At 38.8% G+C, this 17,766-nt stretch overlaps 1 protein-coding gene across 1 annotated transcript in view; it reads right to left on the bottom strand.

Annotated features, from left to right (window-relative positions):
• Positions 1 to 17,766, bottom strand: part of LOC111049408 (KICSTOR complex protein SZT2) — a 123,537-nt gene that overhangs the window by 42,645 nt on the left and 63,126 nt on the right. The window contains exons 24-26 of the mRNA XM_039442183.1: positions 8,321 to 8,487; positions 6,137 to 6,259; positions 2,828 to 3,089 (exon numbers count right to left, since the gene is read on the bottom strand). Of these exons, the coding sequence (XP_039298117.1) occupies positions 2,828 to 3,089; positions 6,137 to 6,259; positions 8,321 to 8,487 (552 nt within the window). The remainder of the gene's footprint in view (positions 1 to 2,827; positions 3,090 to 6,136; positions 6,260 to 8,320; positions 8,488 to 17,766) is intronic.

Here is a 17,766-nt window from a genome sequence, read left to right as displayed (position 1 = left end):
ATAGAATCTCTATTACTAAATTTACCATGAAAGTCAAATATATCAGCACACTCTGTGCATCTTATTAGAGATACATCAAGTTCATCAAACGATTCTCTTATCATCCACCTTCTAGTGCCTTATGATCGGCATCCCAACGTGACAGCCGTTATTTATAGTAATTATTATAGTAGAAATGTAACTATTTCGTTTCACTAATTTAACATGTTAAAGCAGGAGAGGAAGAAAAGCGTTACTACTATTTTTATGTTTTTCTTTTAGATGACAATAACCCATAGATGAAAAGAAAATTATGTTGAACAAAAAAGAGTGAAGGCTTGAATAGGTCAGCGGTCAACTGTTTCTTGTTTGCTTCAATTAAAACCAGCCACACTAGATAAAACACAGCTTCTGAAACACTGTTGTCTCCAGTACGTATTGAGCTCTGTGGGTACGTGCCACACGCTATAGTGAGGTCCACGTTATAATGGCAGTGAAGGAAGATACGAGAACAACGTTGCCAAATGGACTCCATTTTGCCACTGAGTGTACACAGCTGTTATTCAATTCATCCCAATAAATTTGATCTAATATTAATTTCAATTCCTTTGATTAAATTATAAATTTCATGTCAAATTAATTAAATTCATCAATAAAATCTATTTTTCATAATTTGATTCTAAACTTTGCTTTTATAACTGAGATCAGATTTACAAGCCTGAAATGTCGGCTAATTTGAAAAGCTGTGATTCACCAATCTGAACTTCAAAACAACAGCAATTAAGTTTTTCGCTAGGTATTCTAATCCAATTTCTTTTAAAAATAATAGAAAAATAGAAATCCTATCTATAATAGGATAATTTCAATGGAAATAATAATGAAATAACCTTTCAATATTATTTATACCGGTACCAGTGTAGGCCTAACCTATTCCGGTGAACTAAAGTCTAGGATGGTCTCAAAGTTATTAACTTTTAATGTTGCATTTCAAGTATAATTTGTGTTTCTCATACGGTAATATCTAAAAATAATTTCATTCATTCAAAAATACATTTAAAATCAATTATACGACTCCTCTACTTTATAATTTTGTTATAAATTAAAATAAAACAGGGCGGCTGAGTATTGTTTGTCTACTTCTGTACAGTCACTGTCAAAAGTGAAATAAAATATTTCAGGCCAACTGACAACATTGCAAAGCTAGAGAGAGATAGTGCTATCTGTTTGTTGCATGTTAGACAAGGATAACAACACTATTATCAATCATACACTGTCATTATAACGTGGACCTCACTATACATTCCAGCTCTACATTCCCTGGCAAAACAAGCCTTAAATTATTTGAATTGTGTGAATGATAAATTAAATAATGAATACAGAAACTAAAATTCGTTGTCATTAAACCCATCCATAAGAAAGAAAGTAGAAAAGATGTAAAGAATTATCGGCCTATAGCATTATTGACGACTTTATTCCAAGATTTTCGAAAGGGTTATATTTCAACAGATGTCCGCTTACTTGGAGAGTGAAAGAATATTTTATAATAAACAATATGGTTTCAGAAGGGGTGCATCAACTAAGTCGGCCACGTTTGATGTTATATCCGATTTGTTGGGGGCTCTGGATGGGTCGCGGAGGGCTGTGGGTGTCTTCTGTGACTTATCCAGAGCGTTCGAGATGGTCGTTCATGAACTCCTTTTGAGTAAGCTCAATTTTTTTGGATTTAGAGGTCATGCAGAGGTGTTTTTGAGATCCTATCTTGTGGATGGATACCAGGCTGTGAAAAATGATTGGGAGGGCTCTCAGGTGCTTTCTGAATGGCAGCTGGTTAAGCGAGGGGTTCCTCAGGGCTCCATACTTGGGCCTACATTGTTTAATATATTTATCAACGACCTGACCTACAATGTTGATGGTAAATTGGTGTTGTACGCTGACGACACAACAATCTTACTTGAAGGAAACAACTATCAAGATGTCATGGAGAAGGCTAAGATAGCCATGCAGCAGCTCAATGGATGGTTTCATGATAATTCCTTGAAGCTTAATCTAAGCAAGACAAATTTTATCAAGTTCTCTATGAGAAGTAATGACAATGATCCATCTATTGTTGGATGGGAGTGTCCTGCTACTGATAAGACAAAGTTTCTGGGGATTGAATTGCAGGCAAACTTGAAATGGGATGGTCACATAGAGAAACTCCAGAAAAGGCTTTACCATGCTCTCTTTGCTCTGAGGACTGTTAAGTCGAATTCAAATCTCAAGACAGCTCTAAAGGTTTACCATGGGTATTTTCTTTCACTCATTAGATTTAGTATTTTGTTTTGGGGGGCTGGAAGAATTCATTTGAACACAAACTTGAAAATGCAGAAAAAAGCAATTCGGATTTTGGGGGGAGTGGGTCCATCTTTCTCCTGTAAGACCATATTCAAGGCACTCCGACTACTTACAGTTCCAGCGATATACTTCCTTGAAGTTGTTTCGTTTGTGTTCAAAAACAAAAATATTTTTAATGCTAACAGAATTTGTCATACTTATGAAACACGAGGTAAAAATACAGGATTATTCCAGTTCCCAATCCATAGACTGACTCTTCTCGAAAAGGGACCGTACTATTCAGGACTCAAATGTTTTAATTGCATTCCTGAGGATATAAGGCTGTGTAGCAGCTATAAGTTATTTGTTTCAAAGATAATTAGGACACTGGTAGAGGCTTGTCCTTATACCATTGAGGAGTGTTTTAGAGCATTCATGTGACTCCATTCTAAAAATGACATGTTGTATGCCACTTGAGCACCGCTCAGAATTTGTGGCTTCACACAACAAAAATATAATAATAATAATAATTTACCTGATTCACTAATTTCTTGATCGCTGATAGTTGAGGTTTCGGTGAAAGGGTGGAACTCTGATTCTGAGAGAGGTTTTTTGTAGTATGCATCAGAAGAAGGAATCGGACATTGATCCCTTGCCACTAGTAGACTCCCATCAGCGTTCACAACAGAGAATCCAATACATGCAATACCCTTATTGCCGGAAGAGTGACTCTGATTGTAGAGCAGTATATTTTCTTCTGGTATCTTTCTGGTCGAATCGTTTGGGTATGTGTAGTCCTACCAGAATGCACACACATCAGATTCTTGGTTCATTGAGACAATGAGAGCATTACAGGCGCGGACCCAGGGGGAGGCCCCCCACTTTCCAAGTGGTGTTTGGAAAAACTGCCTATTAGTCCAGTCATTATGTACATTGGTGCTTGCAATTTATATTGTAGTTCTTATTTTTCAATATATTGTTTGGGTAAAAAAAAGAGAAGTCCAGATCCAATTTATTCATGCAAAATTTCCTTGTGATAGATACAGAGTGGCCCAAAAACCTCGTATTTTCGGTTCATTTTCCAGTTTTCAGCTATTTCTGCCAAATCCTGTAATCGGATCTCATATAGATTTCCAGGTACACCTGACAACAATGCTCCTTGTATTTTAGCTTCAATCATCATCAGCAATAACTCAATATTGTCATCACATTGAAATTCCGCACCATGATATTAATTTAGTGGAGAGGCGCACATAAGGACACCTCAAGGATTTTAAACAATTATAACTTTTGACACACTGATCAGATCTCATTGTACCACAGCTCATTCTTCTCGGCTCGTCAAGGCGGTTTGAAATCATGCAACATAAGTCGAATTCGATCGAAAATAAAAAATCATCCATGAGTGTAATTTAACAAGTATTTCAATATACAAAGAAATGTCCAATTTCTATATTCAGAGCTATGTGTCTCGGTAACCCGTTATTATAAAAAAAAACTTGATCTTGAATTTTAGAATAGAATCTCCTCTTTTAGTTGCTGTGAACAATTCATGGAAGAATATGATCGTAATGTAAGATTCGATCGTTAATAAAAATCAAGAAATCGAAGATACTCTCCTCATATTAACGGTCTACTCAGTGGTATAATAGGAAACAGTGATTCAAGATGAATTTTGGCAACTGAGCTCGTAGAGTAAGGAATTGTCTACAATTTGGAATCAATCATGGTTTTGAACAGCCTTGACGAGCCGAGAAGCTGCGTTACAATGACATCTGATCAGTGTGTCACAAGTTATAATTGTTTAAAATCCTTGAGGTGTCCTTATGCGCGCCTCTCCACTAAATTAAGTCCATCTAAAACCGGGTGGTTTTAATAGAACATGACCTAATGAACTTATATCATGGTGCGGAATCTCGATGTGATGACAATGGAGTTATTGCTGATGATGTTTGAAGCTAAAACTTAGGTGTTTTCCAAAATACAAGGATAATTGTTGCAAGGTTTATCTGTAATTGTACCTGTATTGGCGATACCTAGAGCGCTCTACCTGGTCTCAAATTGTGGAGCACAGAGGAATTTTGAATTATACATTTAAATGGTAACAATCGGAAAATATTGTTGATCAAATACTAAAATTCATCAAAATTGATTTTTACTTAAAATTTCAATGTTTTCTTGAAAAATTGTAACTCAGTACTCATTGAAGATACATGTTTCAAATAATGATCTCATTTTATTAGGAATTCCATAATCTAAATAAAAGGCCAGAGCAAATTTTCCAGTTCGATTACAGGATTTGGCGGAAACAGCTGAAAATTGGAAAATGAACCGAAAATACGAGGTTTTTGGGCCACTCATCAGTATCTAGCACAAGGGAATTTTCATGAAAAATTTGGTTCTGGCCTTCTCTTATGTATCCGAAAAATTGAAAAATCAGAACTACAATATAAAATGCAAGCGCCAATGTATATAGTGACTGGATCAACAACTGTAGTTGCAGAAATAAGTATCATGACCTTGGCATTTTAATGAACAAATTAAAAAATATAATTAATATCAACAAATAAAGCTCTCAAATATTGTTTTTAAATTAAAAACTTCAACAATTTTCCGGGTAGGGGGTATCGATAGTGTCTAACGGTGGGGGAGGGGGTGTTCCATCACCAACACAAAATCGCCCCCCCCCCAGGTCAGGGTCCTGGATCCGCGCCTGGGGCATTGTCTAATCTAGACAATTAATTATTGACACAGGAAAATAAAATACGTAGATTCATTTTTATAGGAAGCGGAAGCTTCAACAGATACAATTATAGTAAGGGCGAGACCATATTGAGCGATTTTTTCAGGCGTTTTTAGAGTCGGCAGGGCAGGAAGCTCTCCGATTGACTGATTGGGTTGGCGCCTGTAAAAACGCCTAATATGGTCTAGCCCTTATAATCATGTCTATTAGCTGTGGACATCTAATATGATGCCCTCTATTGAATAATCGTTGTATCCTTCAAGGAAGTAATGTCAAAATTAAACATATTATACAGTTATATAAGAAGGATATAAATTTATTTTACATTGATATAAAGTTATAATACTTGAAATTATTTAATCGATTGATATTATATTGGAGTCAATATAATACTATTAATAATATACGAGTATTATAGTCAGCCGCTGAATGTTAATATTTCCACAGTTATTTTTTCTGTTGGAACTCTTTTACTGTTATGGAACTGCGGTCTAGAATAGCAGTCCTATAGTGAGGCAGAGCACGTTATAATGGCAGTGGAAAATTATAAGAGACCATCGTTGCCGAATCTCTGCCTTGCCACTGCCTTCTATAGAGGATAGCTTATACCTGATGTAATATTAACTGTTCATTTTTGTTTGAAATTATCAGTTTTATTTTATTCGACATGAAAATATATTTTTCAATTATGAAATAGATAAAAATTCATAGTTGAGATTAGATATTTTGTTAACTAATTACATTTTTACATTGTTGATGAAACGATCTAGCAGCGTTGATAGTTAGATAGATAAATACATTTTATTTGCACTTGAAAAATGGCGACGTTAAGGCAATAAACGCTTTTCTAGCGTTGCAGAGCTAGAAAAGAATAGCACTACTTGCTTTGACAAATGATAGACAAGGATAGCAACACCAGGATTAATCAAATACTGCCATTATAACGTGGACCTCGCCATAGCTCCGTTCGATCATGCACTATTGATTCACAATGTCAACTATTTGACTTGTTCCATATTAGAGGAGTAATTTTCAGGGGTTTGAATTGTAAAATTTTGCACTTTCTGAAAATAAAAGAAAATGAATTAGAATTGAATCTACCTGAAAATGATTGTGGATCCTTGAATCAGTGTACTTGGGCATGTGCAGAAATTGCAGTAGATTTTGTCGAAGGAAATAAGCCAAAGCTTGCAGATAACTGGTTGCATGCAAAGGTATGGTGAACTGTAAACATCAATACATAATGTCATTTCATTCAACTTTCCATGTTAATCAACTGGTTGGGCTTGAATATCGATTAGCAGGTACTAATATTACATGCTCCTCATAAAAACGTGACCTACTGAAATCTTGAAGAATTTAAAATAGGCCTATAACCATCCTCCGTAAATTAAGAGAATCTATATGCAAAATTTCAAGTTAATAAGTTGAGTAGTTGAGACGTGATGATGCGTCATTCGTGAATTTCCTGTCCCCTACATGAATTTATATTGGTAGAAAGAAGAATTTCATATTCATACAGCAACAAAAATAAATTAATGAACTTAATTTAGTTAGATTAAGACAACTTCATTTTCAAGTAAAGTTTTGCAGTTCATGAAATTAAATATATGAATGATAATCATATAAACACACAGGTCGCATCAATTCAACTTTGTTTATTTTATCTACACTTGAAAATTGCTCTTGAAGAGTTGAAACAAGTTGTGTTGAGATAAAATAAAAGGACACTTGATAAGTTTTATTGTGTTTTAATAATATTCAAAATACATAATCGTGAATGAGAATTCATACACAACTATATTATGTGTTGTGTGAGTAGATAACAGACTCGTAAATCACCTAAGGCGATAAACTCGCATGCTACACGGTCATCTTACATTATTGTGTCATCACAGCGAAATGCTTCGAGCAGGGTTCGGTTTTTGTAACTCAAATTGCAGGAGCTACGTAATATTCTTGAGAAAAATGGCAAATAATGACTAAAAAAACATGTTTTTCACGATTTTCTCAAAAATGACTAGACCGATTTTTTTCAAATTCCTTCCCTGTATAGTTATTTATCAGCTCTATCAACTGGCATGAGTCTCCTTTCTGGGAAACTAATGGGGGGTCCACCCCATCCTTGAGAAATTGACTTTGTAACCTCCTTCTCGTGCATGAGGTAGGTAGGTAGAGCAGTTTATAAAAAGAACACATAGTCCAGATATTTCATCTGTAGAACAGCTGTTTTGACGACTTTAAAAAATCAACTCAAAGGAAAAAGTACTCTGAAAACAATTATATATAAACATATAGAGTAGTCTTATCGTAGTTTCAAATATGTTGCCGCCAATCGTCATTATGTTATTCCCTTAAATTATTCTCGTTTTTAAGAATAAGGCTTACAGTTCAATGAGCAAGGAAAGTTGTGTGAGTGTACCACACCAGATTTTTTGTGTTTAGTTTTCCAACGCTGCTCTATTTGAGGTTGGATTATTCTTCTATCATTATAATTTGTAATTTTCCAGTAGTTCATTTATTGTTATTGGCTGTATATTTTATGTTAGAAACCTCTCGCTGATGATAATGATAATATCGAGTTGAATGAAAAAGACTAAGAAATTGTGGCAGGCGTTCATGCCCTCGACCAATAGCAGTACTCGCCTACTAGTATAAATTCTGCTGCTCTTGTATTCAGTTTTAGTTTATCAGAGATTGACAATGGTGTAATAACCGAAACCGGTCTTTCTAAGTATCAAAAAATCTGAAGTCTTTTTCATTCAATATTAATAATTACCACAATATCAACTTCTCAACTACACAAAAAATAATATCTTGTGACCTGGCTGGCTCAGGTCTGGTGTCAGAGTTTTCAGGTCGCAACTGATCAATTTCAGGGCCTGATGAACAATGTATGTGAATCATGCATGTTCTACCGTTAGTGGCCATACTAAGAATCGCTTTCACTTGTATGCAAGTCTAAACTATCTTCAAATAAATTTTATAATTATTATTAAACGAAAATCCAAATTAAATGCTGTAATTCACCCCGAAGACTTCTGCTACTGCAAATATTGACAACAGGGTAAACAGCTAGATGGAAATTCGATGAGCGCTATAATAATTATAATAATAATAATAATAATAATAATAATAATAATAATAATAATAATAATAATTAATAATAATTAATTCATTAGCATTTCAATAATTGTAATATCTCAGTAATTTACATCTGTAAATTTTATAAAATAGGAAGATGTAATACGGAAATGGCGTCTAGATATTGTATCCCCACTTTACCTTTATGAAATTATCCGGAGTACTGTTGGGTTTTTGGATGAAATGTACATCTTCAGGTGATAATTTGCACATTGGATTACGAGCTAGCATAACTGAAACAACTTCCAGCACCGCATCGTTCAGCCTGTTCTGCAAAACTTGGACAAGTTCCAACTTCACTTCAGATCCTACAAAAATTGAAACGAATTTTGATTATGAATCAAATTTCATTTCCCTTTCATTTATAAAATGGCAAATAAGTATTAACATTTAGGAAGAAGAATAAGAACAAGAGAGCATTTATTAATTTGTGCTTACTCAGCCAGCTGTGGGTGAGCACCCAGCCAGTGCGAGGCATTGGTAGAGGGGAGAAATCATTTTCTCCTTATTCAGTTGCCAGCAAGCAGCCCTAGGTTTAACAACTACTCCACGATGTGATTATTCACTTCAAGTTTCTTTCTTTCTATTTTGTTAAGTGATTTTGAATTTTTCGACATATGAAGATATTTGTATATAAGCTATACTCAAACCCGCTATTCAAGGTAAACTATTTGTTATACTTTTTTATTATATTTAAGGTTGTTCATTCTGAGAGTTGACTAACTTCAAAAGTAATTCACTCAAGTAAAATAGAAATGTTATTATTAATTTGTTTTCATGAATATTATGTCGTATAGTTCATGGGGAAAAGTAATTATCAATAGTTTTCTTAAACGTTATAACTGGATTATTAACTGAATAGATTAGAGTCAAATTCAAATGGGAGAGAGCCACGATCATTTAATGAAGTAGGTACTGTCTCAAGGAGATGTTATGTTTGTCAAAAGCTAGGACATACGGCTAGGGTGTGTAGATCAAATCCTAATAATAAAAATGTTCAAAGGAATACAACGACACAAAATTTAAATACTAACAAGAATTTAAATACCGTTGAATGTTACAAATGTCATAACTTGGGTCATTATGATAATGAGTGTAAAAATGTAAAGACCTGACTAGAGAAATCCAATCAAAAGAAGAAGCTCAGAGTTAAGTTGAATAGAGATTTAGTACATCAAACTGATAGTAATAACTACTACATTAACTCCATTGATTCCAAGTATGAAACAAGAAGTAAAAAGATATTATTCAAAGCTGGGAAGACAGAGAGGAAAAATAAATTCCATAAACGTTGCAAAAGGAGAGCGCAGAAATCTCTCAACAAGATAAAAACTGCAGCTTTAACGAATAAAATTATTCCCTTTGTAGTTTGCGAAATTGGAAACAATAGCATGCATACAACCGCTTTAATAGACTCCGGTGCAAGTAGAAGTATCATTTCAAAAAAGGTTTTCGATGAGTTATTGATTACTAATCCTGAATTACGAGTTGAAGAAGATCATCTTAATTGTGTCACAGCTAATAATGAAGGTTTGAATTTAAAGGAAGCAGTGTTCATAAAGATCAAAATAGAAAACTTCAGTTGGAAATTTCGATTCCATATTTGTGATAACCTTTCAGCTCCAGTTATACTTGGTTGTGATTTTATACATCACACGCAATTAGTGATAGACCTATTAAACAAGAGGTATTATTTCAATTTCAGACCACGATTTAAATTTTCCTTTGAAAGTAAAAAGAACCAAGATTTGATGGAAAGATTCAAACTTTACCTTCAACATGCAAAATTCCTATTATTAACCGATAACTATGGATCCTACGACAGGACAAACAAATTGGTCGTTTAGGAAGATGGATACTTAGACTTCTAGCATTCCAATTTGAAGTGAAACATATTCCTGGTCGTTTAAATGTGACCGCTGATTGCTTATCCACGATGTATCAAGATCAGAGTGATATCGAAGAAGAAGAGAATAGAAATAAGGAAATTGAAAGTGAAAATGTATTGAATCTCGTAAATACATTGAAAATCACAGATTTCCCACTAGTGTTTACCGACATCAGAAAACATCAAGAAAATGATCCTTTCATTTCTGACATAATGAAGAAAATTGCTAATCACCAAGATCAGTTTCCTTACAGTACTTCCAACGGAGTATTAGTAATAAAGGTTCGAAACCAAGAAAAGCTCAGAATTGTAGTACCCAAACTTCTAGTGCCCCTCATATTTCGATACTATCATGACAGCATTCTCGGTGCACATCTTGCAATTTCAAAAACTATCAACAGAATCTTTGAACATTTTTATTGGCCAAATATGAGGAAAGATATTCAATATCTAGTTAAATCATGTATAATATGTGGTCAGAGTAAGTCTGCACAACAAACAAACTATGGATTTCTTTCTTCCAGAATAGAGGAAGAACCTTTAGCAATGTTTCACATCGACACTGTTGGTCCATTCATACGTACGACTCAAGGGAATATGTATATTTTCAGTTGTATTGACGTATTCTCAAAATTTTGTTGGTTGATTCCACTACGAAAAGCCAATTCAGAACCAGTGATAAAAGCATTGCAGTCAATTTTCATGAATTTTTCAACACCCAATTGTATCATTTCCGATAATGCTTCAATATTCACGTCATCAAAATTCAAAAATTTTTGTTTCCAACTTGGGATAAGACATAGTACTACAAGTCCATTCTACCCTAACCCGAATTTAGCTGAGCGTTTACATAGTGCTCTGATAGCTTTTCATGCTACTAGTCAAAATAAATGGGACGAAAGTGTGACGTCATTTCTCCAACTAGCATTTAATTTAGCTAAACATGACAGTACAAATTGCACCCCATTTTCATTGATGTATAGATTCAAACCAAATCATCCACTGCTGAATGTGTGGCACATCAACGAAATCCTTCCAGATAATTTCAATGACGAAACTATGAAAGTTTGGAAAGATGCAAAGGAACATTTGCTAAAAGCTTGATATCCCTCGCGTTCGCTACCTTTCAGCCTGCCGCTCTGCTCTGCTCCCCACGCCACGCATCAACCAAATGAGTGGTTGACCCACCCGCCACCAGGGTGCGCCTCAGTCGCCGCCACCCGTTCCTGCGTTTCTATTGGCCGAGCACCGCCGGCCAATAGCAGCGCAGGTGAACTCGGGGACTGTGAATAAAAGGGGGCTACTCAGCTACCCTCGAGAGTAACAGTCGTGCTCGAGCCTCCGAGCAGTCAACATCGGAGCGGCCCTACAGCAGGTAGAAAGAAGTAGGAGAAGAAGGAGCAGGAGGAGAGGATGAACCGTGGGTCGACCCTTCGCTCGGCCATGCGGACCACCCAGGGGGCCACCCACAAGGCAGGACCCTCAGTTCAGAGAAGGGAGAGACTCACAAAGCTAACGGACAGCTCCTCCCCTCGTCTGACAACCACCACGGCGAGAGGGGTGACGCCCGAGACTTCACCCTCCAACAACCAGACTAGTGGGGTGACTACAGTCCCCTCCACCCCGCCACCCATCAGCAACGACCACCAACAGCCGGCCTCTTATGCAGCCAAGGTGGCGACACCACCCTCCACCTCAGCGCCCACCAGTGAAGCAGAGGAGGACCCCTTCATCCTCGTCGCCCCAAAGCAGAGACGACAACAGAATAGGGTGAGTGAACAAGCTACTCTTATTAACAGAACACCCACGCAGACACAGAAATTCTTTCCTCCACTGGTATTTCCAGTGCCACAAAACTGGACGAAAATTTCAGATAAAATACAGTTGAAAACCTCTTCTAAAATAGTTACCACTTTAAAGGGTGGTAACTATGTGCTTAAAACCACCACTGAAGCTGACTTTACTGTAGTAAAGTCGGTTTTAGTGGAGGAAAAAATCCCTTTTCACACCTTCAGCTCTGAGCGCGATTCTGAGCTGAAGGTTGTCCTCAGAGGCCTTCACTGGTCTCACAACCAAGCCGACCTGGCCGATTCATTCAAAAAGGCTGGGTTTAACGTACTTCTAGTGAAAAATATCACAAGTCGTGGGAGGCCTTGTAGCCTTTTTCTTATTAAAATAAAAAAAGAGGGTGATTTTAAGAAAATCTACTCTCTTTCATCCATCGGCTCTGTAGAGGTTCAAATTGAACCCTACAGACCAAGGCCCGGCCTACCTCAATGTTTCAAATGCCAGAGGTATGGCCACAGCTCCATAAACTGTTTTCACACACCCAGATGTGTGAAATGTGGTGAAGACCACACTGCCTCTCAGTGTCAGAGAAATCTGAACACTGAAAAACCCATCTGTGTGAACTGTCAGGGCAGTCACACAGCCAACTATAAAGGGTGCCGTGTACACCTTCAACTGCTTAACAAGGCCAAGAAGTCGCCTGAAGCTGCCCGGTCAACTGAGACCACTCAGTCGCCGACAGCAGCCACTCAGGCGGCATCCAAGCGTCCGCAAATCGCGGGGCAGTCGCTGAGAGAGGAGAGTGTGGCTATAACTACACCTCCTTCTTCTGTGGCTGCTCTCGCGGACGCGGGGAAAAGCTCTGCCCCCTCACCACCTAAACAACATCACAAGGTCACTAAAATCGTGACAAAGACCTACAAACCAGTGGAGAAGAATATATTCCCTTCTCTCCCCATGGAATGGGTTCCTCCTCCGCCCCCTGTCATCTCTCAATCGAACTTCCCCTCTCTCCCTTCCCAAACAAAGACACCACCTTCAGTGGAGTCAAACTTGGGAAGTTCACAACCTCCCTCCTCACAATCTCAACAGGGACAGGGAGGTCTACTGAGCTTTCTGAGCTCAGAAAAATTCGTTCAATGGGTGGTAAGTACCCTACCACGTCTCATCAATGCCTTGAACATTGGTGAAGCCATTGCCATTCTTATTAGTGCACTCCCCTCCCTGTTGAACTAAAATGAATAATTTCAAAATTATTTCATTCAATGCAGATGGACTAAGACACAAAATAGACGAACTTCGTCACTTTCTTAGTGACCTGAATATTGATGTGGCTCTAATTCAGGAAACACAAATGCCAACTACTATGCCAATTAAATTCCCCTCATATCACTGCCTACGCTATGACCGCCCCCCCACTGAGCAAAATCGAACCCATGGTGGTGTAGCAATTCTAGTACACAGAAGACACTCCTTCTGTGTACACCCACTTCCATCCATACCAGACATGGATGTAATAGCGGCTACAATCTCTGTACAGAATACACCAGTTACTTTTGTCTCTCTATACAACCCACCCAGAAATAGACCAGTTAACACAAACACCCTATCTCAAATTTTCACCTCCTCCCGCAGCATATTTGTAGCTGGTGACTGGAATGCCAAGCACATGGCTTTTGGTTGCCGAACTACAAATATAACGGGGGCATCACTCCTCAAATTCACTGAGGAATTTGACACAGAAATATGTTTTCACATACCATCATCCCCCACACATATAAGTATGTTTAACCAAGCTGCTCAACCTGACATTTTGGACTATGCACTGTCTGTTGGACTTACAAAGACCACACTGGTTGACGTGATAGAAGACCTCTCTTCAGATCACTTACCAGTGTTGTTCACTCTTGTGAATCCTGATAGCATTGCAAGGCCATCTCCACATCGCCTTACTGTGAATTGGAGAAATTACTTTGATAGTGTGTCAAATTCCATTCCTCCCTTACCAAGCACACATTCAAACTCTGTCGACTTAGAAGCCCACACTGATACTATCACGGAAGTTATTACAACAGCTCTAGCTGACAACACTTCCATAGCCCAACCCCAACGACGTTCACTACTCCCAACTGAAATCCAATTAGCTATCAGTGAGCGTCGTAGCACTCGTAAACGTTGGCAGATCACACGAGCTCCTGCTGACAAATACGCATTCAATAGAGCATCTCACAAATGCTCTCAACTTCTTAAACTCCATCGCTTGCAATCCTAGGAAGAATATCTAACATCTTTGCCATCCCACTCAGCCTGGCAAGCTACCCGAAAACTTCTCAGGAAACAACCCCCAACCTCACCACTTGAGAGCCCAAATGGGCTTATCTTCTCAGAACAAGAGAAAGTGGATGAGTTTGCCTCCCACCTCCAAATTCACTTTTCAAACCCACCCATTCCCCATAGTCAAGAGCTCAACTCCCACTTTGACAGAATAGTCGACAGTGTATCAGAAACAGTTCAAGACCAAACCCCAAATAACCTCCCATTCTTTACAATGGGGGATATAACAACCGCACTTCAAAATACCAATCCAAAAAAGGCCCCAGGCCTTGATGGTATTTCAGGGAAGGCCATCTTCAATGCGCCACCAGAACTAGCCCAACACCTGCTGGTAATTTTCAATTCCATTCTGAACACCCAACACTTCCCCTCAGAATGGAAAAAGAGCAAATTATTCCTGCTCCTAAAGCCAGGAAAACGCTCGACCCTACCATCCAGCTACAGGCCCATCTCCATCCCCTGCTTTTTCTCAAAGCTTTTTGAGAAAATGTTTCTGGAGAAACATATCAGAGATACGCTAGATAGTGTGATTAGGCCAGAGCAGTTTGGATTTCGTGCAAGTTGTTCAACAACTCTGCAACTAATGAAATTCTGCTCTCAATTATCAGACTCTTTCAACAAGAAAGAGCACGTGGCTGCAGTCTTTATAGACTTCAAAGCAGCCTTCGACACTGTGTGGCTGGATGGACTCCTCTATAAACTTTCATCTGTCTTTCCACCCCCAACAGTCAGACTCTTCAAGTCATACCTTACTAATAGGTATTTTCAAGTCCAAATCCGTACCCCCTCTTCAATAGCTTCTTCAGCTCTCACCCCATCAACAGCAGGTGTCCCCCAAGGATCTGTGCTTGGTCCTATTCTCTACTCCCTTTTCATCAACGACATGCCAGCTCTACCTTCAGTTCAAACCAGTCTCTTTGCAGACGATACCACTTTCCACTCCAGCAGCATGAGTCTCGAGAGGGCGGCCAGGAATGTTCAAGAGCAGTTGAACCTGCTCACATCCTGGTGTTCATCCTGGAAGGTAGAGATAAATGCAAATAAATGCGTGGCTGTCGCCTTTTCCAGAAAATGTAAACTTCCTCCCACTCTCACAATCCATGGCCACGCCCTGCCATGGTCCCCCACCGTCAAGTATCTAGGTGTTACTCTAGACAGAAACCTTACCTTCAAACAACACATTGACGTGAAAATACAACACAGTCGTGTGCTGTTTGGACAATTATACCCCCTTTTTATCACCCCCTCTTTCCCCCTGAAGTTTCGGCTGCTCATATTCACAGCTATCATCAGGGCATACATGACCTATGCCGCCCCTGTCTGGTTCCCATACCTATCGAAGACCAATAGAAAACGACTATTTGGCCTTCAAAACAAACTCATAAGAACCATCTGCAACTTTCACTACACAGTGAACAATAGGCTACTCTATGAATATGTCTCCACTCCCCAACTGATTGACTTCATTCAGCTCACATCAAGAAAACTTCATGACACAGCTTCAACGTCGTGGCGTACATCAGTAAGGCAGATGTACGAGATACCACGACCAGTTCAAACCAAAAAGCCACTCCCTTTTCAACAATGGTGGCCAGACTGATGGTCAGCAACTTGACGTTAAAGTCACCATTGTAAACAGCTCGTATTCCCCTGAGGTGAACCCATCTCCATCACACTTCTCCCAAAAAAGTGAATTTGGCAAAAAAAAAAAAAAAAAAATTAAATGTATAAATTTATAAATAAATGTCAAATGAACAGATATATACATAAATGAAAAATAGATAAATATTCGAAGATACAAATATATTACAAATATTCAATATTATATTATCCATATTACAAAACTTAATATTACAAAACATATTATATTATATCTTTATGAAAAAAAAAATAATAATAATAAATAAATAAAATAAATAAAATAAAAGCCAAATTCACTTAAGGTCTATTATCTAGGAGCAACCCAAAATTTTCAGTTCTGTTAATTCTATGAGCAGTCATAAGGCAAACCAGCCTAAGGCACTGCCAATTAGGGTGATTCACTCACCCTGTTCCACCCACAGTCAGTCAGTCACCCTCGAGAGCACTTGCTCACTAGCAGCCTTCCACTGAAGAGCCAGAAGAGACCACCAGCCGAGACCACTACCGAGACCAGGAGCAGAGCAGCGAGCAGGCCAATGAGGGAACCACGGCGAGACTAACCGCAACCTGAGGTGTCTTCCTTGTCTACTACCCAGCCGATGCCTAGGAGGAACCGAGCCGGCCGCCGAATCTAGAAGAGGAGGGCCCTACGTCGGCTTCGCCAGGTGGAGGAGAGGCTGAGGCTGTACACCGCCGCGCCAGCTGCGCCCCAAGACTTAGCGCCCCAGCCTAACAACTGGCGCGCGGTTCTGGATGCGCGGGTTGGGTGCCGAACCGACATCGGAGTGTGTGCAGCGGAAGCCTACGACCCTGCCTGCCCGGGGTTTGACCGAAGGCCCCCTTCTAAACGAGGAAGTGGTCGAGGAGGTCCTCCCGGCGGAGATTCGGCACGACCTCTGGCTAGTAGATCCCCCGGTCAGCCCTCTCCGCAGCCCGGGTAAACCAGAGTGGAGACTGCGAACCATTGACTTGAGCCCCTGCCGGCCTGCTCTCGCACCAGACGGACCTGCCCGGGACCCTCGCGCGGCGTGGTATCGCGCCAGTCGACGACTACTAAACATCTAGCCTGCCTTGGTCCCTTTTAGGGCCACCAGCAACAATCTTGGTCCCTTTTCAGGGCCACCAGCAACAAACTTTGCCCTTTTCAGGGCCACCAAAAGCCATTTGTTTCCAGACAGTGGTAACAAACCCCTCGCTCGACCCGACTGACTAGCCCAATTGATGAACGAGCCACACCTTCCGCCATATCAAGCTCATCATAGGAGGAAACAAAATTATGATAAGTCTAGAAAGGAAGTACCATTCCAAACAGGAGACTTGGTTTGGCTCAGAACGCACACTTTAAGCGATGCTGTAAAGAGAATCTGTCACAAGCTGAGTTACCGTTGGGCCGGTCCTTATGTCATTAATCGTTGGCTGACGGAAGTGACAGTAGAATTACTTGATCCGGAAAACGATAGAATTTTACAGAAGCCACATGTATCCCAAATTAAGAAATACTACCCTAGAGAAGAAGAAGAAGAAGAAGAAGAAGATAAGAACGGATGAATAAAGAAAGAATAGAAATGTAAAATGATAAATAGTAGAAATATAGTTTCAAAATGGAAAATCATACAGGCAACATTCAGTAGATAATATCTTTGCAACGCAGCAGATAAAATGTTACTTTACTAATTCTCATTGACCATGACAATGGACGTTTGATTTAATATGGTGAAGTGAACTATCTATTGAAATCGAATTTATCTTCTTACCGATTAGTTTTGTCTCACATCAAATGATTAATTTATGTTGTATATATTATTATCAATATTCCGACTTATACAATCGGCAATATATGACTCAACAATTAGGCTAACTGATACTGTTTATGCTTTCTGTACTATGAGCATTTTGTTCTGTCTTCTGAAATCAGGTTATAAGGAATATTTAACTT

The sequence above is a fragment of the Nilaparvata lugens genome, chromosome X (assembly GCF_014356525.2).
Source record: "Nilaparvata lugens isolate BPH chromosome X, ASM1435652v1, whole genome shotgun sequence".
NCBI lineage: Eukaryota > Metazoa > Arthropoda > Insecta > Hemiptera > Delphacidae > Nilaparvata > Nilaparvata lugens.
Note: the sequence above shows the minus strand (reverse complement) of the source record. Positions and strands in the feature narration are given on the sequence as shown.